Source organism: Dama dama, chromosome 22 (assembly GCF_033118175.1).
Source record: "Dama dama isolate Ldn47 chromosome 22, ASM3311817v1, whole genome shotgun sequence".
NCBI lineage: Eukaryota > Metazoa > Chordata > Mammalia > Artiodactyla > Cervidae > Dama > Dama dama.
In genome coordinates, this window is record NC_083702.1 from 6,192,001 (window position 1) to 6,219,183 (window position 27,183).

The following is a 27,183-nucleotide window of genomic DNA, read 5'->3' on the forward strand; positions in this document are numbered from 1 at the left end:
AATTTTTTTTTAATTGCAAAAGTCGTGAGTGCCCATTGCAAAACAATTCCATGACACATGGGGACACAGTAAAGAGTCAAAGACCCCAGTGGCGACTCCCTAATCCCTCTCACTGGAGGAAACCGCTGTTCACACTTGGGTGTCCCTTTTTGAGACTTTGTACAAATACACAAGCACAAACAGAGAGGGATTTTTAGTTTCTGTGCTTTTTGCAAGCGCAGCATCACAGATCTTGTTTTAAAACCTGCTTTTGCCACAATGCAGCAGGAACATTTTTTCCGAAATGCTCTTTCATGGCTGCATACGAATATTCTTTTGTGTTTGTGCCACCATTTCCTCCAGCCTTCCCCTATTGAAAGATATGTAAGTTGTTTTCAAGTGTTTCTTGTTGCTAATGATTGGGTCCTGAAATCCTGGAGCAGCTACCTCTGTCCATAAGCAAGGGATAGAGATTCTTGGATGGGCAATGGTTGATCAAAGGTGATTTTGCATTTTATTTCGTATTTCCTTTTTTAGACAATACATGGAGTAAGGTGCATAACATTCAGCTCAATACATTTGATATACAGGTATATATCTCTGTCATCCCACCCAGACCAAAATATAGAACATTTCCAGCACCCCTAGAATGTTCCTGTGTGTACCCTCCTCACTCAGACCCCCACCCTAGAGGTAAGGAAAGACCATTCAAAGTTTTGACAGAGAAGTGCAAGTTTACCTCCCACAACAGTGTCCCAGACTGTCCATCTCCCTACAGCTTCTCCAGCACTGAGTGTTACTAATATTTGTCTTTTTTGCAAGTCTCATTGATCTAGTTGGCCCCTTTGATAGGAGTGAAGTTAGCGTTGTGTTTTTTTTTTTTTTTTCCTTTCTGGAAATACTCTGTCCTATAGGAATTCCTCCTCTGTAAACTGCCTATTCACATCTTTTGCCCATTGACTCCAGTCCATTACGAATTCATTCCCGTGACCACAAGGAGCTTGGGCTTGATCTGAGCCCCTTCCCTCCCCACCAGTAAGGCATCCACCTCTTTCCAATAGATCTTGTGTAGTTTAAGTTATCCAGAGCCACCTTCTGTCACAACCAATGAACTCTAAGCCATGCTCCTCTTTCTGCCAAGCTGGCCCTCCCTGAACTTTTCTTTACACATGTTTCTTGACACTTAATCTATCCTGTCTAAAATTTATTTCAGTTTTTATTGAGTGTCAGCTGTATGCCAACAACCATGTCAAGAGCTTCATGCTCATCATCTCATCTCTCCCTTACTGAGCACTTTTAAAAATTTATTTACTTTTGATAGCTCTGGGTCTTTGTTGCTGTGCGCAGGCTTTCTCTAGTTGTGGTCCGTGAGCTTCTCATTGTGGTGGCTTCTCCCATTGTGGAGTTCAGGCTCTAGGGCTCCAGGGCTTCAGTAGTTGTGGCTTAGTTGCTCCAGGGCATGTGGAACCTTCCCAGACCAGGGATTGAACCTACATTGTCAGGCAGATTCTCGAACACTGGGCCACCAGGAAGTCCTCACTGAGCACTTATGATGAGAGCTTCTTATACTTATCTTACATATGGGGAAGCTGAAGCGGAACGTCCTTGAGGACACACAGGTGCTTGCTTAGTTCTGTCAATTCCGGTCTAAAACCAATTCATGTGGTTGGTTGCAGGAGACTTGCAGTAAAGTGAAGAGGAGCAAGGGTGAATTTAAGAGACAGGGCCCTCTGGCGGGAATTTTGGCTGCTTCCTGCAGAATTCATGAGCCAGGGTCTCCCTGTCTAGCCTGAGCTCTTCCTAAGCAGGGTCCAGGTCTCCTCCTATGTTCTTACCAGCCTGCACGGGAAGTCATTGCTTGGTAAATTTCTGTTTTGTTTTTTTTTTTTAATTGATCCTGGACCACAGCAGTGAAAAGGCCACGTTCTAACCACTGGCTGCTGCTGCTGCTGCTAAGTCACTTCAGTCGTGTCCGACTCTGTGCGACCCCGTAGACGGCAGCCCACCAGGCTCCCCATCCCTGGGATTCTCCAGGCAAGAACACTGGAGTGGGTTGCCATTGCCAGGAAATTCCCAGTAAATGTCTTCCTAATGGAAACAACTCTTGTGTCTCTTTTGGACAATAGCACAACAAATTCTTCTCCTTTTTCTAAGAATTTAGGTGGAGCCAGAGCCTGGCAGGCTGCAGTCCATGGGGTTGAGAAGAGTCAGACATGACTGAGCCACTTCACTTTCACTTTTCACTTTTATGCATTGGAGAAGGACATGGCAACCCACTCCAGTGTTCTTGCCTGGAGAATCCCAGGGATGGGGTTGTGCAGAGTCGGACACGACTGAAGTGACTTAGCAGTAGCAGCAGTAGCTGCACTTTATGGGCTTCCCTTGCGGCTCACCCATAAAGAATCTGCCTGCAATGCAGGAGACGTGAATTCGATCCCTGGATTGGGAAGATCCCCCGGAGAAGGAAATGGCAACCCGCTCCAGTATTCTTGCCTGGGAAAGCCCATGGACAGAGGAGCCTGGCGGGCTACAGTCCATGGGGGTCACTAAGGACTCAGACATGACTTAGGGACTAAACAGTGCAGTCTACAGTGCGGGGTATTTTCTTTTCTTGGACTCAGGCTCTTGACCTGCAAAACAGGCTATGAGACACGTGATCTCAACCTTTGTCTATGAGGATCAAACCGGATGATGGGTGTGAAGGAGTCTAGTAAAGTCCTGAGCAAACGTCCATTGTCAGTATCAGCCTGACCTGGCCTGGGAGGCTAGCTATCAAAGCACATTGCTGACCCTGGGGCAGGGCGGGAGAACCCAAGCTCCCTGGTCAAGCTCACTGGAGCCAGTCTCCCTCCCGCCCCCTATAGTCCTAGGAGATAAGGATGTCGGGCAGGAAAACCACAAAGGCTCATTGTGAATGCGAGGTGTGACCGGCTGCAGTCTGCCGTGGGCGGCTCTCGGGAGACCTTTATGGTGGTCACAAGAGCTCTTCCTCCTTTGTGTTGAGGACAGTCTTGGAGTTAAACTAGGCTAGGCCCTAGGACCAGAGAAGGGCCGGCATCTTCCATTCAAATGGCAATCTGGGACTAGATCCTAGAAGATGGGAAAGCCATGGGTCCCTGGGACAAGAGCCCTCGCCTTTCTGGATCCTGAGAGACCCACTCTGGGATGTCGCTGACCAGCACCGTTGCCTCCTGATTGTCTATGATTGCTGCCAACAATTAGCCCGAGAAAAAATGTTTGAGGGGATTCCAGGCAGACATCTCCACTGCTATGCCTGCTCTCAGCGCCTGCCCTGCCAGACCGCTTACTGGACGTTGGAGGGAAGGAAGAAAACTGGTCACCCCCTAATTCATTCATGGGGTCTCTGCTTGCTACCTAGTATTAAGGGTCTCATCCTGCCTGCAGCCATGAAGCCCTTGTCTGGCTTCCTGATGGTTTTGCCTCCTTGGAGGGCTATATTGGCTTGGGTTTTTAGAGATGCTTGCATCTCAAGCAGGTGGCGTCCGTGGGCAGTGTCACTGGGAAGAGTACCAGGTAGTGACCCTAAAGGGCAGAGGAGGTTGAGATGATGGGGGGGGTCCATGGCCTTCTCTACTCTCTTTGTCTTCTCTCTCCCTTCCCATTTCTTTCCTCCGCTCCCTGACAGATCCATTCTCTCAGGCCAGCTGTCCACACCACAATAGAACCACAGCCACAGGGAGTTCTGACACCCATCCTTACTGCTCCATGCCCACATGGGAAAGTAGACACACCTCAATGACCCCACTTAGAGAACCCCCAGGCAGACATCTGATGGGCTTCACTTAGTCATATGTTCTTATTGTTCAGTCGCTCAGTTATGTCTGACTCTTTGCAACCCCGTGGACTGCAGCATGCCAGGCTTCCCTGTCCTTCACTATCTCTCAGAGTTTGCTCAAACTTGTGTCCATCGAGTTGGTGATGCTATCTAACCATCTCATCCCATCACCCCCTTCTCTCTGGACGAACTTTATGGCCAGCAGCATAAAATACAGTGAATGGCCCAGCCAGAGCCACCTGTTCACTACTGCAGCCTTGGTTTAAGGTCTGCAAGGGATATTAGGTGACCAGGAAGTCTAACTCACTTGCCCACCCCAACATCTTGACCTAAGTGAAGGAAAGATCTTCTAACCAGTTGGTTCCAGGTTTCAAAGTGGAACCAGTGCCCATGGCGAGGGCTTCTGCAAGGCCAAGGGCCCCAGATCACACATTCTGGCCATCCTGCTGGCAGGCCCAGCGTGCGCTTGGGGCACAGAGGATGGAGGGGGCCAGGAGAAGGTGGGCGGCTGGATTCACTCCACAAAGTCGCAGGCAGGACAGAGCTCCTGAGTCTTGAGTCTGAGCCCATCAGACACAGGAATGGGGAAGTTTGTTGGAACAGAAGGGAGCAGAGAAAGCTGCGGATCGAGGCGTGAGGCAATGCAGGGTGGAGGGGAGGCATGGACTTTCCCAGGCAGAGGACAGACCCACCTCCCACAGCGTTTTTTATTTTTTTTGGCTGGGCCACGTCTTAGCTGCCGCACGAAGGCTCTCTAGTTGTGGCACATGGGATCTAGTTCCCTGACCAGGGATAGAACCCGGGCCCCCTGCATTGGGAACGTGAAGTCTTAGCCACCAGTCCACCAGGGAAGTCCCTCTCCCACAGCCTTGAATGGACGGTGTCCTATAGGCAGCAAGGACAGGAGAGGTCAGGTCTGCCTTTGAGCACCGACCCTGCTGCTCTGATGGGTATGGGTGTGAGTATCTGTGGAATCATGCGGGCGGAAGCAGGTGTTCTTTCATCAAAGCCAGCAGCCCAGGGGATGGAGAGGAGAAGTGATGTGCCATTCATTGACAGGGCTTGGTGGGTGAGGAGAGGAGAGGGGAGGGATGCCAGCCCTGAGAAGCAGGCCTAGACAGGAGGAGGTGAGGGCCCAGTTGGCGAGTGTGAGGTGCCCGAGGGGGCCCCGGTGGACCCATCCACGGGGCAGAAGATCTGGGCTTCGGGCGGTGGGGGGGCGGTTCCCCACTCTGTGAAGCTGGAGTGTCTCCGGGTTTCATTTGCAGCTTTCCCTGCATCTACGGCCTTGCAGCTTGAGTCACTTCCCCTGAGGGGATGGTGTGTGTGTGTGTGTCATATCACCTCCCCATCACTTCCCACTTCTACACAACCCCTCCCAGTATCCTAGAGTGACTTGTAGCCATCCTAGATAAGAAAATAAACTGGGAAGGGGGGAGCTGTTAGATAGATGGGAGGGCATGAAACTGGTTAGTACCTAAAATCAACCATGTGAATTGTGAACTGTTACAATCTGTCTGCTGTGTAAAAACCTCTTTTCTCAATATGGAAACCAAAAAGTACCACTTTGTGTGTTACAGCCAGCAACGCCCTAATGCCTTTTGAGTGGGTTTTATTAGCAGGTAATGGCTTGGCCTTCCCAGGTGGTGCTAATGGTAAAGAATCCGCCTGCCAATGCAGGAGACCTGGGTTCAATTCTTGGGTCAGGAAGATCCCCTGGAGAAGGAAATGGCAGCCCACTCCAGTATTCCTGCCTGGAGAATTCCATGGACAGAGGACCCTGGCGGTCCAGATTCCGTGGGGTCGCAGAGTCGGACACGACTGAAACGGCTTAGCACGAAAGCAGTGGTTTAGAGCCTGTCTTCAGGAGCTGCACAGAGCTGAGTTCAGATCCCGTGTCTGCCATTAGCAGCTGGCTCTGTGGTCCCCGAGGAAGTGACCTGCGTCTTTGCTTTTTCAGGTGTGAGGTGGGGATGGTGGCAGTTTCTACCTCTCAGGATAAGTGATGTAACACACAAGATATCTGAGCACAGTGCTGGGAACACAGGGACACTGCATACATTGTACCTGTTGTTATAATTGGAGCCAGAGAGAGCCAGGAGGTCAGAATACCCTGAATGCTCAATCTGAGGCCAGTCATCTCAGAGGAGTCTGGAACGTGAGCTGAAGACATCCCCGGCTTCTGGGGGTTGAGACCCCCATTTGACAAGAGCTCGAGCCAAGGAATCTGGTCCATGGGGCCCCTGGTCACCTGTTGTTGTTTAGTCGCTCAGTTGTGTCCAACTCTTTTGTGACCCCATGGACTGTAGCCTACCAGGCTCCTCTGTCCATGGGATTTCCAGGCATGAATACTGGACTGGGTTGCCATTTGCTTCTCCAGGGGGATCTTCCCAACCCAAGGATCAAACCTGCATCTCCTGCATTGCAGTTGGGTTCTTTAGCACTGAGCCACCAGTTGCGTGAGAGAGAAGCCCCTGTAGTCACCTACCGATTACAGAAAGGATGAGCCTTCAAGGTCTAAAGAAGTATGCAAACACGAAGCAGTATGACTATGAACGTTCGTTTTTAATAAGAGAGGATGACGAAAGCCTCTAAAGTCATCGAGATCAAGGCTTTCACATCCCTGCAGTGACATTTTATGCTTGAACTTTATTTTCTCAAAGAACTTTCTGTGGTTAAAGAACAACTGTTAGGAATCAAGAGGCTTTTTTGTGAGGAAGTAAAAACAAAAGCAAGGTATTCTTACACGGAGGGCTGGAGTCAGCAGGCTGGAGTCCCGGCGACCCAGGCTGTGTGTCTGTCTGGCAGGAAGAGAAGTGCTCAGGTCAGCCTCTCCGCAAGCTTCTGCGAGGTGTCACCAGGGGGCGCCCAAGGGTCCCAGAGGACAGCAGGCCTGCTGGCCAGCCCAGCTTCCCGGTGGGCACAGAGGATGGAGGTGACCAGGAGAGGGTGGGCAGCTGGATTCACTCCCCAGGGCCCTATCAGACAGCCAAAATAACCTTTATCCACTCCCTGGAGTGAGGTGAATCCTCAGTTAAGTGATCTCTACTTTGTTTCTTTGTCCATTCATTCATTTATCCAACAATCATTTCTTAGGTCCCAGCTGGGAGCTGTGACTCCAGGCGCGGATCAGCTGTGGGCCCCACCTTTGGGAACCCCCCAGTCTAGGAAGCGACAAATATGAATCCGAGGGTGAGCTGGACTCTGATGGGGAAGCCGCAGCTCCTATTGGATCCCAGAGGAGGACCTACACTCTGTTTGGGGGCGGGGATGGGGCAGAAGAGGAGGGGTGAGCCTTGTGAAGAAGGAAATCAAGGGTGATCCTGGCAGAGGGGGGCACACAGGCAAAGACTGAGAGGTGTGAGAGCAGGATGCCTGTGGGGCCCTCTTTGCATTGCTTTGTCGAGGAGAGGACCACTGCGTGGGGCAAAGGGTGCGTTGTTCGCCCCACAGAGTGTTCAGCGTTGTTTGGAAGATGACAGGGAGCCGTGGAACGTTCCCTCCCAAGGTGACTGTCTCATCCATGTCCGAGCCTCACTCACCCAGCTCTGTTTCCAGATGCTGTAAGATACCCCTTGCTGGAGTCCAGACAAACGGGATCTCACCCCGCCAGCTGCCCAGGTACCACAGTCTCTGTGAGCAGCTGGCTTCCCTGTCACCAACACCCTCATGCAGCGCTGTACAGTTTGTGAGATGCATTGAGAACACTCACTTCTAGGTGCCCACCTTCTCCTGCTGACCTCGCACATGGTCTTGTCCATTGCAGAAATCCCCTCCTCACCCTTGGTGCCCAGTTCTAGGGTCCTGTGCCCCGGGAGGCCTCCCTACCACCCCTGGGCCAGAACCAACTACCTCTTTCTCTGCCGTGTTCTTGAGTGCATTTGTGGGGGACTTAGGAGTGTGTCTCCTCTCCAGCCCTCTCTGCTTCCTGACTCCTCTGTACAGACCATGATCTCTTGGAAGGAATTACTTTTTCTCTACACACTTGGAGGAGCTGGCTGGGGACTGGACTTGGTGTCCCTGAGTGAGAGCTGCCTCTGGGTTCTGGGAGGGCCACAGTCTAACAGGCCACCATCCTACCTCCATTTCCTCCTTGATGTGGGACGACAGAGCCTAAAATAAGAACCCCCTGCTACCATAAAGCTTGGGGGGCACCGGGCCAGGGATGAGGGGCTGCTGATGAAGAAACCCATTAAACAGCATTGTTTCTAGTCAGTTCGAACCCCTGAAAGGACCTACCGTCCCACCCCAACTCACCTTTGTTGCCCTGTTACCTAATGCACAAGACAGTATGTGTCATGCAAAACCTATGCTCTGAGGGTGTTTCTCCCCCAGAAACCCAAAGCCACACAATTGGGAGGAGGGCAAAATAAAGCCTGATAACAAGGTCTCCCAAATTAAACCACCAGCCAGCACAACCACACACGATATGTCAAGTGTGACGGGGGAGAAGGCTAACCCTCTCTGGTCCCCCCATGTGGGGACCCCTTGCCTCAGCCCCCAGGCTAGTGCCACAGGCTGTCCGTGATACAAGGTCAGACAGGGAGCAAAGGTGGTTGGACACAGATTTAACTTCCAGGGCTGTGGAGACTGCCTCCAGAAGGTTGTGGGAGTGTGTGTGCAGTCACCCATTTATGTGTGAGTTTGCGTGTTTAAAGTGCGGGATTGTGTGCGAGGGTGTTGGTGATGATGTATATGAGTGTGAGTGTATATGAGAGCCTGTATGCCTGAGGGGGTGTGTTGGAGGGTGTACCTGCATGTGTGGGTGTGTTGGGGGGGCAGGGCAGGGAGCCAGTGTGGAGAGGAAACTTGGGTGTGGACTGGCGCAAGCAGAGTGGGCAAAAAGAGGGAAGTCTTGTCTTTCAGTTAGGCCTGGAGAGCAGGAGAGGAAAAAAGAAGCTCTTATTGGTGGTTGTCAAGGAGATGGGCCTTGGGGTTTGCTGAACTTTTTTGCCTTCAAGCATCCTGCCTGGGGCTGAGAAGGGCCATTTATTTCCAACTTTGCCCGCTGGGCGGGGGGTCTTGGATCCAGGTCTCAAAGGAGTCAGGTGTAGACCCCAGGCCCCACTGGAGCAACTCTTGTGTGGAATGACCTGACGGCTAGGTCTTCCCGCCCCCAGCCCACCATCCCGCAGGACCTCACATTCTGGGGGCCGGGGGCTCCTCAAACTTTGCTGTGTAAGAGGTCAGCCCTCAGACAAGCTGCGGCAGCCAAGACTGACCGCGAGGCAGACACAGAATCTTTGCTGCACCCCCCTGAAGGCACGGATCCTGCGGTTGTCCTAGAACAAGCGCATTTATAGGCCATTGTCCTTTGGGGAGTGGTAAAAAGTTTGTTTGTTTTGAATATAAATGTGAAAATGATCTTCAGAAGGTTTTCCTGCCTGGCTTCTTCGAGGCTGCTTTGCCAGTGCTAGGCACACAGTGAAAGTGAAGTCGCTGAGTCCTGTCGGACTCTTTGTGTCCCTTCGGACTTTTTGTGTCCCCATGGACTCTTAGCTTACCAGGCTCCTCTGTGCATTGGATTCTCCAGGCAAGAATACTGGAATGGGTTGCCATTTCCTCCTCCAGGGGATCTCCCCCACCCAGGGATCGAACCCGGGTCTCCTGCATTGTAGGCAGCCGCTTTTACCATCTGAGCCACCAGGGAAGTTGCACATAGTAGGTGCTCAATAAAAACTCATCGAATGGATGAAAGGGCAATTCTGATTCGAGCGGTCTGCGTTCCTTTCGATACAAATGGATACCTCCGGGGCCTTTCTCGATCTCCGAGGGTCGGTGGGTAGGCCCCCTCCCTCTCCCTAAAGTGTGTGTGTCTGTGTGTCTGTGTGCGCGCGCGCGTGAGCGCGCGCGCGTCCTGGTGAATGGGTGCTGCCCCCCAAAGAGCGGCCACCCTCGACGGACAGGGTGGGACGCGGGAGCCGAGGGCAGAGGGAGGGAGCAGCCTCAGAGGCTGCTCCGGCCGGGCCTAGACCGTGCGCCTGGCAGCCGGGAGATCTGGCCCCTACCCCCCACCTGCCGCGGGCCCCGAGGGGAGGGGGGCGACCCCGGACTCCCGCCCCTCCCCCCCAGGCCGGAGGCCGGCGTCCATTGGGCGGTGGCGCGTGGAGCCCCGCCCCCGGAGGCAGCGGGCCAATGAGCGCGCGGCTGTCACCTCGTCAGTCGCGCCGGCTCGGAGGCCGGGAGCCGGAGCGCTGGCCGCGGAGCCTGCAGCTGGGAGCGCTCGGCGAGCGGCCGGTCGGTGGGGGTCCCAGCGCCCCGCACGCCCCGCACGCCCGGCCCGGCCCGGCTCGGCCCGGCCCGGCCCGCAGTGAGCATGGGCGCGGCGGCCGTGCGCTGGCACTTGTGTGTGCTGCTCGCCCTGGGCGCGCGCGGGCGGCTGGCGGGGGGCAGCGGGCTCCCAGGTAAGCCCCGACCCGGTGGGCGGCGGGGTCCCGGGCGGGCCCCCAGCCCCGCGCCATCGGGAGGGCTGCAGCCCCGCCCTGACTCTGCAAAGTAACTTCTGGGGCCGCCCGCGGAGCGCCCCCTCCGCGCTGCCCGGGCCGGCCCGGGGGCTCCCGGAGCGCAGCGGGGCCGGAGCAAGGAAGGGGGGTGGCTGGGGCCCAGGGGGAACTGGGACGGGGGCGGCGTGTGAGGGCGGGAGGAAGAAAGAAAGCAGGACGGCCCGCCGAGGGGCTCCTCCGCCGGCCCCGGCGCACCGCCCAAGGGCGGGAGGGAGTGGGGATTTACCCCCCTCCCGGAGCCGGACGGGCGCTCCCCCCCACCCCGGGGAAGAAGGGATGCCGGGAGGGGAGACCCCCAAGGAGGTGAGCAAGAGAAAGAGGACTGACCCCGAGAGAAAGAGAAGGAGGATGCAGGAGATGGAGAGACAGACGGACAGACACAAAAGGACGCAGGGAACAAAATACCGGAGAAAGACGGACTGGAAGAGTAGAGACCAGAAAGACCGAAGCGGGCAAGGAGGAAACCCAAGGGAGTAGGCAGGAGGCAGATGAGCATCTGGAAGGAAAAAGATCAAAAGAGGGAGATGTGAGGGCGGGCGGCAGGAAGGGATGGGAAGAGAGGGAAAGAGAGGTGCGGCCAGGGGGGCGCCCGAGAAAGAGCGGAGGGCTGGGGGAGGGGGGGAGGGAGCCAGCCAGACCGAGGGAAGGAGGGAAGGATGAGATGGCTGGAAAGCGGTGGACAGATGGACAGACAGGAGGGGGAGGTCTGAAGAACAGACACGGAGGAAAGGAAATGCTTGGAACCAGAGGGCGGGGAGATGGAACACCCTGAGGGGGTCCAGGAGAGAGAGGCAGGAGACTCTGGGGGTTGGGGGTTGGGGGTGGGGGTGGGCGGGCATCGAGCATCCAGAAAGGTAGAGGCAGGAGGCAGTGGCGAGGTCGGGGTTCCCCACGGATTTCAAGGGCCCGGGGCACACCTCCCTTCCCCTCCTGCTCTCTCGGGTGTCTTCCACAAAGCTGAAGGCACATTCTCCCCTCCCATGTCTGACCCTGTCCCTCAGAGGAGCTCCCCTCCTTACCGTCCTCGGAAGGGAGAGACCCTGCGGCACTCTCCCCGAGGTCTGTGTCTGGCGGCAGGAAGTCTATTCCTGGGAGTTAACCCCTGAGTGAGGATGCTGGGCCATTGAAACTATTCCACCATTGGAGTCTAGCTGTTTTCTCCCCCGGTGGCCCCAAGGGAAACTGGGGCCCGCTGCCACACCCCCACGTGTCTGCGGGTGTCTCTCCTGGTCTCTGATGTCCTTCAGCCCCGTTGGGTTGCTCCTGTATGCGCCTGTCTTCCTCTCTCTGTCTGTCCGCTGTATCTGTCTGCACCCCTCATCTAAGCAAGCCTTGTGCTGCTGTGAGACAACTCATGTCAGAGCAAGCACCTGCGATGGGAGGGGACGGCTGGGCTGGGCTGTCCAGGCCAGGACTGGGGCCAGGGAAATTGCAGGGACCCATGGCCTTGTTTCCTCTCCCTCTCTCCTCCAACTTGCTGCCCTCTCCCCAGCTCCCACCTAAAGACATGTTTAAAAAGTGTATTGGGAGACTCCCCTGGCGGTCCAGTGGTTAGGGCTCTGCACTTCTAATGCAGAGGATCGAGTTCAATGCCTGATCCCTCACTAATATCCCACATGCTGCAGGGCAGGACCCCCCAAATAAAGTTGTTGTGTTTTTTTTTTTTTAAAACTACAATTAAAAAAAAATTGTGTTGGGAGGTGCCCCTACTGCCCCTTGGCTAACATCCATCCATTTTCATCCCATAAGGACACCTGCTAGGTGTGAGATTTGGGGTGTGGGGACCCCAGAGCCCCAGGCAGTTTGACCCCTGAGAAGTGGAAAGAGCTGTAAGTGTGGTCCATTGCCCCTGCTGGCCGTGTCTTAGAAGTGGCTTCGGTCCTCTCCCCTGGAATGTGTGGATCTCTGGTCTCTGGCTTCCTGCCCTTGAAGCTATCCCACCCCTCTCGGGGCTCCCACTGTGGTCACTTCTCCAGAAGGGGATGGTCCACTGGCCTGATGTTCCTCATGGCCCCTGGCCTTCTGATGACTGGCTTTGGTCTACACTGATTGCCTCCTGGCCCCTGATCACCATCCTTAGGGCAGCTGTAGAGGGTGGGCTGCTGACCTGAGCAGATAAAACCACCCTGAGAAAGGACACCACCTGCTGTGTGTGTGTGTGTGTGTGTGTGTGTGTGTGTGTGTGTGTGTGTAGGGAGGTGATTCTGTTGTGTTTCTTTTTGCTGCCTCTCTTCCTTTAGGGGCAGGCTGGAGCCTTGGGGAGGAACAGTCCCGGAGGGGAGTGGGTCTCCTAGAGACGTCTCCCCATGCAAATTTAGAACCCAGATGCCAGCCAGAGCAGTAATTCAGAGTGGACATTCTTGAGGGCCAGATGGGCTAGGGTGAAGCAGAGGCGTGAAGAGAGGAGGGCATTCCAGGAGTTCCCCAGGCTCGCCCCTGGGTGATGGCCCTCGCCATAGCTACTGAGAGTTCCTTGTGCTCCCCTCTGGGCCCTTCTGTCTGTCTGTCACCCATCTGTACTCTATTCATAGCTGGCTGGAAGCAACAGGTCATGTAGAAAAGCCCTGGACCTGCTTATCCTGAGTCAGAGTCCAGTCTCTGCTCCTAATGAGCTTCTGACCATCTGCAGACTTCTCTGGGCCTCAGTTTCCTCTTTTGTAACCTGAGGAATGAACCTAGATTACAGTTAAGGTTCTTCTGGCTGCGTTATCCTATGCTCTGAGGGTCTTCCTGCTGCCTGAGCTGTGTGTGTGTGTGAGAGAGAGAGAGAAGTGTATACACAGATGTGCAGAATCTATTTCATATTATTTGCCCAACAGTGATTCCAGACTGATGGTGTATATGGAGGGAAGGAGGTGGGGAGAGCCAGGAACCCTCATAATCTAAACTTAACTTGAGTTTGGAAGTCAGAGTATGAGAACCAGGTTCAAACCTAGATTTCCGAGGTGGAGAAGAGAGAGGACAGGGAGATTGGATGCATCCATGAGCCAGGTTAACGCAACTGATGGAATGGGTCCACCACTGGGATGCTCTAGTCTGGTGGCATGGAGGCCAGGGGAAGAATCCTTCAGGGACTTCCCTGGCTGTCCAGTAGTGAAGACTCTGCGCTCCCAATGCAGGGGGCCCAGGTTTGATCCCCGGTCAGGGAATTAGATGCCTCAACTAAAGATCCCACGTGCTACAGTGAAGATCAAAGATCCCATGTGCCACAGCTAAGACCCAGCACCACCAAATAAATAAACAAATATATATATATATATATATATATATATTTTAGAAAAAAATCCTTTGTTTCTACATCCTAGGAGCTGGATGGGGCCCGTGTTCAGATCTGCCCCATGGGCCTGCTGGCTTAGCCCCCACTCACCGCGCCAGGCTAGCCTCTGTTTCCCCATCTGCGACCCAAAGGGGAAGGATTTAAATTCCTGTGAGGACCCTTCTGGCTCTAAATTCTAGAATAAGGAGGGTGGAGGAGGGTTGGAGAGATGCTTGTGGGGAGAGCAAGACGCAGAGAGATGCTTTTCCTATGTTCCTAAAGTGAAAAGTGAAAGTCATTCAATCATGTCCGACTCTGCGGCCCCATGGACTATACGGTCCAGGCCAGAATACTGGAGTGGGGAGCCTTTCCCTTCTCCAGGGGATCTTCCCGACCCAGGGCTCGAACCCAGGTCTCCCGCATTGCAGGCGGATTCTTCACCAGCTGAGCCAACAGGGAAGTCCTATGTTCCTAAGCCTCTGTTTTCTCAGCTTTGTAATGGGAACAATACCTCTACCTAATGGAACCATTGTGAAAGTAAACAAGACCAGCACCTGGCACAGAGCAGCTGCTCCAAAGATGCTACCAATCACTGCCTGTCACACCAGGTGGTCATGTGACAGCTCTTCCTGTTAATTACTCTGGGGACCACGAGTGGGGGGGGGGGGCATGCAAAAGGAACTGCCTGCACCACAGTGTCTGCCCACGTCCTGGCCACGCCTCACCCCCTGTTCCCCTACCCCAGCAGGGGCCGTCGACGTGGACGAGTGCTCGGAGGGCACGGACGACTGCCACATCGATGCCATCTGCCAGAACACGCCCAAGTCCTACAAATGCCTCTGCAAGCCAGGCTACAAGGGGGAAGGCCGGCAGTGCGAAGGTGAGCCCGGCCAGACCCGCAGCCCCCACGGCCCTCGCAGGTGGCCTTGGTCAGCCCTGGCAGGGAGGCTGCAGGCTGCCCCGGAACCTGGGCTGCTTCCTTTGGAGGTCGAGGAGTATTAAACTCTCCCTGGGTTTGAAACTTTTGGGGTTTCTATTTAATAAGCACCTGAGGTGGAGCAGTGGATGGTATATTTGTCCATCTGTCCCTGACCGGATGTATATGGGGTAGAGGCCTGGAGTGACCCCCGAGGTGGCTGTTGTTCTTGTTCAGTCGCCAAGTCTTGTCAGACTCTTTGCGACCCCATGGATTGCAGCACGCCAGGCCTCTCCCTGTCCCTCACCATCTCCCAGAGTTTGCCCAAGGTCGTGTCCGTTGAGTCGGTGATACCTTCCAACCATCTCATCCTCTAACCCCGTCCCCCCTGGAGGAGGGAATGGCAAACCACTCCAGTATACTAGCTATGAGAACCCCATGAACTATATAGAAAGACCCCAAGCTCCCTAGTTTCAGATCCAAAGCTATCTGTATACCCTGTTTAGCTTCCCCAAGGGAACTTCACAGAAGCAGCCACAGCACCTGTGGGGCTGGCTCAGGTCTCCTGTGTTGATGATGTGGGCGTGAGCAGAGACTGGTGCTGTCTGTCTATCCATCCAGCCTTCCTTTCCTGCACCTGGTTTGAGCGTATGGCCCTAGAAACCGCCTCCCCAGCAGGCTGAAAGTCAGAGGCAAGAGCACGCTTGCTGTCTTTGGAGGGGACTTCCCAAGCCAGACAGAACCTTTGGGAGCATTTGTCCAGGAGGGTCTGTGTGGTCATTCTGCCTCCATGGGTCTGGCACAGGACCCAGCATCAGGGGGTCAGAGACAGCTCTCTTCCAAGACTGATGTGCACCCCTGGTTGAGAATCAGTATCCAAGGCTTTCCTGTCTGTCCCCACTTCACAGATGAGGAAAACTGAGGCTTTGGTTGGAGAAGTCACTTCTGCAAGATCCCCACCACCACCACCCTGTTTCACAAGGGCATGGCTGGGACTCATATCCAGGCTCCTTAATTCCTGCCCAAAGCTCTCTGTCATCTCATTGTCTTCTCCCTGAACCCTGCCACCTTCTGTTTTCAAAGTGTGAGATTTGTGTTAGGAAAGCAAGGTGGGTGCCTGCTCCTAAGTTTTTATAGGAGTTGGGTTTTATAGGAAACATGGCTATGCCTCCTTAGGACACGCTGGATTGTTTATCCATCTCATTTGTTGGGCATCTACTTAAGGCTGAGTGCCAGATAGATGACCCTGTCCTGGACTGTGCCTGGTTTGGCCACAGCCCTGGCCTTGCTTGGGGCCCAGAAGCCAGAGTGGGGAGCTGGCACCTACCCACAGACCTCTGGAAGGAGGCCAGGCTGGAGGCAGATAGAGCAGACCGGCTGCTATTAGGCCTGGACATGAGCTTGGTGGTTCTGACTGACACATGTGAGATGCTGTTTTCTTATCTTTTGCCCTTCCCTGTGGCCGGGGAGCCCCAAGGTGACCCCCATCTCCGCCAGTTGAAGCCACTAACCCAGGCTGTTCTTCCTCCAGCCCAGCTCCTGAGGTGACCCCCCTGCTGTCCCTTGCCCAGAATGCCCATGTTTTGTGTCCTCCCGGTTGCCCTGAAGTCCTGCAGAGTCCAGCTTAGCTTTCCACTCTACTTGAGCCCAGAGTGGGGTCATGGTCACTGGCTCTGGGGGCCTGATTGCCCCAGTATGAGGATAAAAGAGAACAAGGCTTGTGAGTGTGCTTCAGGAACTGCCAGAGGCCTCCTGGTCTCTCCAGCCTGGCTCTGGCCTCTGGCCTCATCTGAAGCTTGGACACCCTTGTGCCCTGGCCACACATACATACACCAGGCCAGTCGTGTTTCTGAGACCCAACTCAGATGTTCCCCCTTCATGGAGCTCCTTTCCCTTCTTTTGTGCCCTAACGCCTAATCTGTCTTAAGGCCTCCTGAAGACTGAATGAAATCATCAGCTGTCCCCAACCTTTCTGGCACCAGGGACCGGTTTCGTGGAAGACAGTTTTTCCATGGACCGGGGAAGGATGGTTTCGGGATGATTCAAACACATTGCATTTTTTGTGTACTTGCTTCTACTATTATTACATCACCTTGACCTGTGATCATCAGGCATTCAATCCCAGAGACTGGGGACCCCTGGTGTAGGGTACCAGAGCCCTGGCAACCTCAGTGCCTGGTTGACAGTGGGCACTCAGCATACAGTAGGTCCTCAGTACACAGGGGGCGGTACCATTACCCACGTTGTCCTCACCATTGTCATCTGCTCCCATCATCATCATCAAAGCCCCATCGTGTAGCATTTGCTGCTTTCCATGGTGTAAATGGGGGCTTTCCAGGTGGCGCTAGTGGTAAAGAACCCACCTGCCAAAGCAGGAGACACAAGAGACACGATTTCAATCCCTGAGTCAGGAAGATCCTCTGGAGGAGGAAATGGCAACCCACTCCAGTAATCTTGCCTGGGTTAAGATTAATCCCATGGACAGAAGAGCCTCAAGAGCTACAGTCCATGGGGTCCGAAAGAGTCAGACATGCTCGAAATGACTGAGCATGCACTAAACCTCAGGGGTGGAGGGCAGTTTGCTGCCACCTTCTCCTACTAGCAGGCATCAATCAAACCTGATTTCCCTCTCTGGGCCCCTTTATCTGCAGGCCCTGAGCTGGTGTGGGATTTGCAGAGGCTGGCATTGGAGTTTGGGAAGAAATGAGTTCCCCTGTCCTAGAGATCTGAAAGATTTTGCTGTTTACTGTGGTAAACAGAGAGGACAGAGTCTTAGCAGGCCCAGAGAAGGTGCCTTCCACAGCCTCCCTCACTCTCCACAGGAAGAGGTCAGCCTATGACCACTCCCTGCCTCCCCACGTGGGGCCAACTGAGCCCCATAACTGTGTTGCCTTGAAACTCCTGCTGCCGGAGGAAAACCCTTTAGCAAACCTGGCACCTGAAGCAACCAGATCCCTGTTCCGGGGACGGCTTCTCACCACACGTTCAAGGCCATCTTGCCATGTGGTCACGTGCACATGTGATGATGGTGGGGTGCAGCCGCATGTGCAGCTGCGGTGTGTCCAGGGAGCAGCCTGGGGCCACATGTGGTCAGCTTACCGTCAGCAGGGGGCTTGCTGTAGGCAGACTGAGGGGTCTCAGACAGCTGTGAAAGACCCGGAGCATGGCTGAGGATAAACCAATGTTTTCTCAATGGTTCTCATCTTGACAGTGTCTGAAGTCACTCGAAGTGAGCTCATGGACATGCAGAGTTGGAATGAGCTTTAAAGGGCCTCTAAGGCAGCCCCCGTTATTTATAGATGAGTGCCCCTCTTTGTTGCCTTTGCCAGCCTCACACACCCTGTTTAGCCCACTTCACAGTGGCTTAATGGTTCCCAGGTCTCCTTCTGGAATGTGGGCTCCTCAAGGGCAGGGTCTATGATCTTTCAGCTCTGATGCCTAGAACCCAGCATCAGGCCTGGCACAGGGATTGGGAGGCATCTGTTGGGTGAATGGGTGGATGGATGAGTTGCAGCAGTCACCTCCTTCAGGAAGCCTTCCCTGCTGCCCCAAATAGGTCAGCTGTCACCAGGGAGCATGACTCCTTCAGAGCTCCATTGGGTCGCCATGACCTGTGTGACTTCACTTAGGGTTGGGCCTAGAGCTGGTCCTGGTGGATGAGGTGAATGACTATTGTCCATGTCTGGGGGGTATCAGGAAAGGCTTCCTAGAGCCTCCCACACTTTGAAGGTTTTATGGATGAGGAAGCCAAGTCTGCAAAGGGGTGAGGTCTAGTCCACGGATGTCTGATGGGGACCAGTGGCAGAATTAGGTTGAGGAAACTGGGTCCAAGAAGGTTAGTCTCTCACCAGGTTGCCCAGCTAAGAGACAGAAGGGCCTGGACTATGATTCTGGTCAGCCATGAGGTCCCAGCAGTGGCCCAGACCCCCAACAGCCTTAGCTATGGAGCGTTAGAGGGGGCTGCAGAGACCTTTTCACACCTCCCCTTGCTGCCGTCAGCTCTTCTGAGCCTGGTCTCATGAGCCTGGACCGCTGGAGACACTCCTCAGCTAACCACTTTGAATGCTGTCATTCTCTGTATCTTTTTCTCCCTAACCTCCCCCCAGCATCACTGTCCTTTTATAGTTCCTCCAACTTGCCAGCTCCTTCCTACCCAGGGCCTTTGCACATTCTGTCTCCCCATCCTTCTTCATTTAGCTAAGCTGCTGCATTCCCCACCCGCCTCACCAGGTACCCTGTGCATGGACTTTCAGGGAGCTGCCTCCTGCACTGGCCTCCTGGTCTGAATTAGTCAGGCCTGTTTGTACTGTTTTCTGTCGAGGGGGCAGGCCGGGGGTGAGGAGGGGGGCATTTCAGTCCCTTTAAATGCTTCAACTCATTTAACCTTAATTGCTTTGTTTTCATAGACATGTGCTAAGGAAAAGGACCAAATTATAGCTTGAATTGTGTCTTGCTAATCTTAATGAAAAGCTCTCGTTTATAATCAGGACCAGGTCCCAAACGTGGAGCAAACCACCCTCAAATGGCTTGTTTAAATAACTGAGACCCTCCTGATAATCACTGTTTAGTCTGAAACAGCAGTGCACATCACCCCTTCTATATGTACTTAATTTTTTAAACCATTTATTCAAGTGCTTTCTTCCACTTGCAAGTTCCAACTCGGACCGTTTCCAAAACGTCATAATTAAAACTCTTGGGGGAAATAGCTTTTTGTTTTGGCCACAGTATATCAAATATATTACTATTTTCCGTTTTCTGTGAAAAGGAAAAAAATGACAGCCTTATGGGCATCGGAGATCACAAAATTAGCATGTAAGTAATGCATGTAAATAGTCACTTCCTGAATTTCATATCCCCAGGGCCTACTTGTCAGTCAGCGAAGTTAGGTAGATTACAGGCCATGCTATTAAGTGTTTTAACAAAACTCTTAATAACACACCCAGTGATCCATTTAGTTTAACATCAGAAAAAAAACAAAAAAACCTTGAGACCAATTGGCCTTCTGAGGAAATAATGTCTATGACCTTACTAAATCATTTTCATCATCGTTATTACACTCTTGACTGAAACTCCAGATACTATTCTGCTTTTTGGGAGGCCAGCAAAGGCAGTTCAGAGGTGGGCTGGGAGTGAGGGAGGAGGGGAAATTCTTCGAGTCTTAAAACGTGCAATTATGCATGCTAACGTGTGCCCTGCTGAAGATGAAAGCGCTGGAGTCCGGCAGACCAGCGGGCAGGAAGAAATCGGATGTGACTTAAAATTCCAAGCTGCTGTCAGCTAGCAATTAGGCAGCGTGGCTTGCAACTGGTCCCAGATCTGTTGTGGAGCTGAGGTTTCTTGGAGCCCCAATCCATTTTTGGGAAGGAAAAGTTAAGAGCTTGTATCATTGGCATCAAAGCACCAAGAGGCATTTGCCTCCCCAAACCTCGGTTTGCCCAGGTGTAAAATGCATCCACTGGACCAGATTCAGTTCAGGATGGAGAATGTTCACTGAGCACCTACTCTGTGCCAAGCTCAGGGCTGGGGCCACGACCTGTTTTCCCAATCTCCCCATTCAGGGGAGAAACAGATGGGGGGAAAGACGTGATCATTAACGGGGTGTGGAAAGTACAGCCGTGGAAAAACAGACCAGATTCAGCGGGGTGAGAAGGACAGGGGCCAGCACTGCTGGGGGAGGGGGAAGTCTGAGAGGGCTCCCTGGAGAGGTGGTCATCTGGGCTAAGTTAGGAAGGCAGAGGGGGTCTCGGACACTCCTTCCGGCTCTGATGGTCCCCGAATGCGTCTGTCACAAGGGTGCCAAGGTCTGACTTTATCCCTGCTGACTCGGTGAGTGCAGCAGGTGGCTTAGCCTTCCTCCCATGATGTGGGACCGGAGGCACCTGTCTCACCCAGAGGGCCCCGAGTGGGAGCTGGGGGAGGGACAGCGCCTGGCTCTAGCGAGAGTGCGCGGGAGACAGCACCGGTGCCTGAGAGCGAGCGAGCTTTTTCTCTAAATCCCCATCTCTCCCAGAGTTAGAGGGCCTCTGCCCCACCCCCACCCCATCTCTGAGCACCTACCCCCCCACCACCCTGGGCAGCAGGCCTCTCTCCGTCCCTTCCTCTAGGCCCTCTAGCCTCCTCCTGGCCGCTTCTTATTACAGTGGCTGTATTTGTTTTTCCATCCGAGGAATGCTAACCAGCAAAAACCATTATTTCTAAGAAAATAAACCACGGGCCTTGTCGGCGTTTGAATGCTACTGAAGTGGATGGTGGCCTTCCCCAAAGGCCTTGAGACAAAGAGGGCCGGAGGGCTCGTGTGTGCAGGCAAGGTCAGGGGGTCTCGGAGGGGTGCTTGGAGGGGGTCTTCCAGATGGGCCAGGGCTGCAGCCCCTGGGAGGAGAGAGGGGAAAACCCCAGCTGGCCGGCGTGGACTTGCTGCCCTGTTAATAACGGCTGCGGCTCAGTCCCCGCCCCCTCCGGGGGCGCCCAGAGGCACGCCCCTCTCCTGGAGACCCCCCACCCCACCCCCTGCCTCTGTCTGGGCCTCCTGCCCTTTGAGTCCAGGGGAGTAGGACTGGATGCAGGTCCGTGAAGACCTGGGCGCCCGTCTGTGTGACCTTGGGCAGGTCTGCGGACCTCTTGGGCCTTAGCATGCATGCTTAGTCACTTCAGTCGTGTCTGACTCTCTGCGACCCTATGCGCCATGGCCTGCCAGGCTCCTCTGTCCTTGGGATTCTCCAGGCAAGAATACTGGAGGGGGTTGCCATTTCCTTCTCCATGGGCCTTAGTGTGCTGACTGCAAATTCAGGCCTCTAGTCTGCTGCCAGCCTGCCTGGCTTCCAGTCTTGGCTTTGCCACTTACTACCTGGGTGATGTAGCACACGTCCCTTCAGTTCTCTGAGCCTCAGTTTCTCTTTCTGTGATGGGGAGAGTGAAGCCCTTCCTGCTTAAGAGTTTAGCTGCAGACCGTTAGAAGATGGTAGGCAGTCCCCCTTGCTGTTATTGGCATGACGAATAGAGGGCAACTCCACTGGAAATCTGGAGAGAAAGAGAGTAAAATCAAAGTGCACCAGGCCAGCCATGGGCCAGAGCCCAGAGGGCAGCCTGTGGGTTTAGGGGGAGAAGCCTGAGCTGCCAGTCTTGGGTTCAAGCTGCGAGTCTTGGGTTCAGCCCCAGCCTGCTGATATGATCAGCTCTTCAGTTCCCCTCTCTGGGTTCAGTTATCCTTTTACCAAATCCAGGGGTGCTCTGGAAGAGCTCTAGGACCCCAACCTGCCCATTTCAAGTGGTGGCTCAGGTTTTTGGGCAACTGTATTTCTGACGATCCTTCTGTTGAGTTCACGGGGTTGGGTCCGTGGAGCACCCCCTCAGAGCCTGCAGTCTCAGGATCTGGGGCGTCCCCCCTGCCTTTTTGGTAATGGGGGTGGGAGAATGACTGTGCTTCTGATTGGCAAGGGAGCAGCGGGAGCCTCAGCTCTGAGCTGGCAGCTCCTCGCTCCCATCTTGAACACTCTGATAAGGCTGCTCCCCATCACCCAGGTTGCTTGGGCATCTGCTAGGCCTGATGTCAGAACCTGGGGACAGCAAAGGGTCCAGAGTGTTTGGGAGTGAGAAAGGGAGTAATTAACTGGCCTTTCGGGTTTGGTAGGCAAGTCCCAGCCTGATACTGGAGAGCCACAAAGCTCACTGTGAGCCCACACGGGGCAGAGGGTACTTGAGGTCAGTTCACAGTGAGCGTTTGCACCCAGGCAGAGCCCCCGAGACTCCCCAGCATGATGTATGAGGTCACTGACAGCATTAACTGAGAAAAACAGCTTCAATGAGATATGATCCACGTACTATACAATCACCCACTTAAAGTACACAATTCCATGCCTTTTAGTATATTTACAGACTTGTGCACCCATCACCAAAATCAACTTTAGACCCTTTACATTACTCCAAAAAGAAACCCTGTACCCCTTAGGCATTGCTCCCCAGCTTCCCAGTCCCCAGAAACCACTAATCTGGTTTCTGTCTCAATACTTTTGGCTCTTCTATAGACGTCATATAAATAGAAGCCTACGAAACGTGGCCCTTTGTGACTGAGAAAGCATTCTCCAAAGTCTGATGGCCTGGCCCACTTCCTGGCCCCCCCTTGTATTAGCTGTGTGACCTCGGGCAGGGCGGCAACACCTCTGAGCCTTGGTTTCCCTTGCTGTCAGATAAAGATGTTCATACCCACTTCTTAGGGTGTTCGTAGCCAAGGGCCTGCATACAGCCTCATACAGTCCATGGACTGCATACAGTCCATGAGGGCTCCAATTGAGATGGCTATTCATTCGTTCAATGCCAAGAAGACTTTGCAGAGACACGCTGCTACTGCTGAACCTGCAGCTCAACAGGACACAGTTCTTACGCCATGGAAGTCGCAGCCTCGAAGGACACATACATAGCAAGTGACAGGAATGACAGTGTCCTTTCAGGGAGCCGTGGGGCCCAGAAGGTGGGGAGAAGCGCCCCCCTCCCCGCCCCTGTCTGCCAGGCAATTTGCAAGAGTTCAGAGCGGGCAGTGATGCGGAGGCTCAGTCTGTGGAAGGGCATGGGTGTCTGTGAGCTCCAGGCAGAGGAAAACAACGTGAGCAAAAACGTGGAGGCCCGAAGCCGTGCAGGCCACTGGGAGAGGTCAGCCCACAGCTCAAACCCCATGGTTACCTTGGATCATGGGTTGACTGGGGGGAGGACCTTCCCACCCTCTGGCTGAGCCATGGTCATTGTGTGCCGTTAGGAATGAAAAAGTATATAGATTTGTGTTGGTTTTGCATGACCTTTGACCTTTCCCATAATTAACTGCTGGGCCCACTTCTGGCATTGTCTCGGCAGAAGGGAAACCTGATCGATGGATGCCAGCAGTCCGCCGAGAGCGGGCCTCATTACTCAGTCATTACAAACCCAGAGCTTAACCCTGTGCCACCGGAGACAGGGGGCTTAATCCTTCCTGCTGGGCGGCCCTGCGGAACCACCTTCCCGCGAATGTAATTAGCCAACAAACCGGATTAAGATTTATTCACCAATAAGGACTCAACTTCCTAAGCCATACATCTCTCCCAGAATGGTTGCCTGATCTAAGGAGTGCATGGTTTTTCCTAAAGCCCCAGACAAAGGAGAAGACGTGTTAGCGCCCAGCCAGGGAAGGGTTCTTTGTTAGACCGTTTGCTCTCCACTGTCTGCAAGGAATGTCGAGAAAAATGCCAATTTCAAAGGGACACGGGGAGATATAGTCAGTAATGATTTCTGAGAGTGGCGCGTAGGGTGCTTTAAAAATCCTCATTTGGAGAACCTTTCCGGTCAGTCCTGATTTTTAGAACTAAAATGCCCTAAATGGTATTGAAATGAGAAGAATCTCTGACTCATTGTAGTAGACTCTCTTCGAACTGAGGCACTACAGAATAAATGTACATTTTATGGGGCGGCAAGAATCAATTTTGAATTTAAAAAAAAAAAAACCCAAACTCTTCCCACTCGAGCCCAAGCCAGTGTTGTTGGCACGTAACTACAGCTGTGGGCTCGTGCGTGCATGCTGCCATTTTAATATAGGAAAAGTGGAATTGCGTGACCTTTTAAAATCCTATAATGAGCAGCTCCCTGTGCTGTTTTTCTCTGCTCTATTGGATGTTGGAAGCTGTTTTCTGTTGGGACTTGAGTTCTCATTAAACAAAAAAAATCCAAGCTGGAGAAGAAGCAGGGATGTTTGGGGCGAGCTATTGGCCTTCTTATCCTGAGCACTCGGGTTGAAGCTTTGTCCTGGCCACTTTCTCTGATATGAACATCTCTGTCACTACCTCTTAACCCCAGGAGCAGGTATGGACCTTGGAAATAAATGTGATGATGCACATGATGTCTCTTCCCCAACTTTCTTCTTAATAACTTTTTGAAGCATAAAGCACTTTTAAAAAGTGTTCATCTCATGCACCCTGAAGATGTGGCTCCAATAGGAATAGAGCCTGCATCTGAATGCATCCCTTGCTCCCCTACCTGGAAAGACCAGGTCCTCAGTCATGCTGGGCCTCGGCCTTGGCATTAGGACAATGGAAGCAGTGGTCACACGAGCTTGCCACACTGCTTCATCCCTGTGCTCTCTGCTTCTTCAGTCCTGAAGCCATCCTCCCTCTGTGTGTCTGTGTTTTCACATGGTTTTCTCCTTTCTGTCCGAAAATCCTCTCTGTACGTCTTTATCCAAATTTCCTTCTTAGAAGAACACCAGTTGTTGGATTAGGCCCATCCAACTCCAACACACACACACGCTTCAGTCATGTCCAACGCCTTGCGACCCCACGGACTGTAGCCTGCCAGGCTCCTCTGTCCATGGGATTCTCTAGGCAAGAATACTGGAGTGGGTGGCCATGCCCTCCTCCAGGGGATCTTCCCAACCCAGGGATCAAACTCGTGTCTCTTATGTCGCCTGCATTGGCAGGCAGCTTCTTTACCACTAGCACCTCCTGGGAAGCCTGTACTCCACTACAACCTTATCTAAAGCTTGATTACATCTGCAAAGATCCTATTTCCAAATCAAGTCACATTCACAGGTACTGAGGGTTAGGACATCAGCACCTCTTTTGAGGGACACAAACTCACAACAGCCCTTTGAGAATAAATATCTAGACCAGTCTCTCAAAGCAAAAGAAATAAAAGTGAAAAGCAACAAATGAGACCTACTCAAACTTAAAAGTTTTTGCACAAGCAAAGAAAACCATAAACTAAACAAAAAGATAATGTATGGAATGGGAGAAAATATTTGCAAATGATGCGACCAACAAGGGCTTAATTTCCAAAATATACAAACAGCTCATATAACTCAATATGCAAAATAATAAAAACCCAATAAAAAAATGGGCAAGAGATATAAATAGATGTTTCCCCAAGAAAGACTTACAGATGGCCAACAGGCACATGAAAAAATGTTCAATGTTGCTAATTATTAGAGAAATGCAAATCAGAACCACAATGAAGCATCACCTCACACTGGTCAGAATGGCCATCATCCAGAAGTTTACAAATAATGCTGGAGAGGGCGTAGAGAAAGAGAACCCTCCTACACTGTTGATGGAAATGTTAAGTGGTGCAGCCACTATGGAAAACAGTACAGAGATTCTTCAAAAAACTGAAAATATAGTTGCCATATGAGCTAGCAATCCATTCCCGGATATATAAGCAGACAAAACTATAATTTGAAAAGATACATGCACCCTTATGTTCGTAGCAGCACTATTTACAATATCCAAGACATGGAAACAACCCAGGTGTCCATCAACAGACAAGTGGTTTAAGAGGATGCAGTACATATATGTTGGGTTGGCCAAAAAGCAAACTTTTTGACCCACTCAATACAATGGAATATTACTCAGCCATAAAAAAGAATGAAACATTGCCATTTGCAGCAACATGCCTGGAGCTAGAGATTGTCATACTAAACGAATTGAGTCAAACGAAGAAAGACAAATATTATGTCACTTACATGTGGGATCTAAAAGATAATACAAATGGATCTATTTACAAAACAAAAGCAGACTCACATACCTAGAAAACACACTTACAGTCATCAAGGGACGGAGGAGGAATTAGGAGTAGAGGATTAACAGATACCAACCACTAAACATAAAGCGGATAAACAATAGAGACTTACCACATAGCGCAGGGGACTATATTCAATATCTGGTAATAGCCTATAGTGGGAAATAATCTGAAAATATATCGCTGAATCACCTTGCTCTACAGCTGAAACTAACACAATATCGTAAATCAACTACACTTCAAATTTAAAAAAAAAGATTAAATAACTAGAGATCTTGGCTCTGTCCCCCGCCACTCCTTCACCCTCTCCCCACTCCATCCGCCTATTCCTCATTCTCTAGCTTTAACAGTCCTTACATAGTGATCCGACATAGAAAGCAGACTGGTGGTTGCCAAGGGGGAAGGGCTTGGGCGGAGGGCTAGAGAGGGAGACTGTGGTTAGCAGATGTAAGCTGGAATATATGGAAAGGATAAACAACAAAGTCCTACTGTATAGCACAGAGAACTATATTCAGTAGTCTATGGTAAACCAGAATGGAAAAGAATATTTAAAAAGGATGTATATATACATATATATCACTTTGCCGTACAGCAGAAATTAACACAACATTGTAAATCAACTGTTCAGTTCAGTCGTTCAGTCGTGTCCCACTCTTTGTGACCCCATAGGCTGCAGCATGCCAGGCCTCCCTGTCCATCACTAACTCCCGGAGTTCACCCAAACCCATGTCCATTGAGTCAGTGATGCCATCCAACCATCTCTTTCTCTGTTGTCCCCTTCTCCTCCTGCCTTCAATCTTTCCCATCATCAGGGTCTTTTCAAATGAATCAGTTCTTCACATCAGGTAGCCAAACTATTGGAGTTTCAGCTTCAGCATCAGTCCTTCCAATGAATATTCAAGACTTCAATCTGTACTTCAATAAAAATATTTTTTAAGTGGCCCGAGACGGATGGGCATCTTGGAGGCCTGTGGGACCTCCTCTGGGGCTGGCGGCTCTTGGATACGGTTTTTACAATAATAAACCTGCTTGCTTTGGCAGAGTTTTTTGTTTGTTTGCTTATGTGTTTATCTCTCATGCATTAAAGGGTGAGGTGCACATGATTTTAAAAAACAAAAATTCAAGGCAAAGATACAGAAAATCAGGGGAGGTTTGACTTGTGAGCAGATGTTCTCCATTCAGGATGCTGAATGGGCAGGTAAAG

At 52.4% G+C, this 27,183-nt stretch overlaps 1 protein-coding gene across 2 annotated transcripts in view; it reads left to right on the forward strand.

The window, feature by feature from the left end:
- Nucleotides 1–10,091: 10,091 nt before the first annotated feature.
- Nucleotides 10,092–27,183, forward strand: part of SCUBE1 (signal peptide, CUB domain and EGF like domain containing 1) — a 129,622-nt gene continuing 112,530 nt past the window's right edge. For both annotated transcript variants that reach the window (XM_061124369.1, XM_061124370.1), the window contains exons 1-2: nucleotides 10,092–10,179; nucleotides 14,283–14,414. In XM_061124369.1, coding sequence (XP_060980352.1) covers nucleotides 10,092–10,179; nucleotides 14,283–14,414 — 220 coding nt within the window. The remainder of the gene's footprint in view (nucleotides 10,180–14,282; nucleotides 14,415–27,183) is intronic.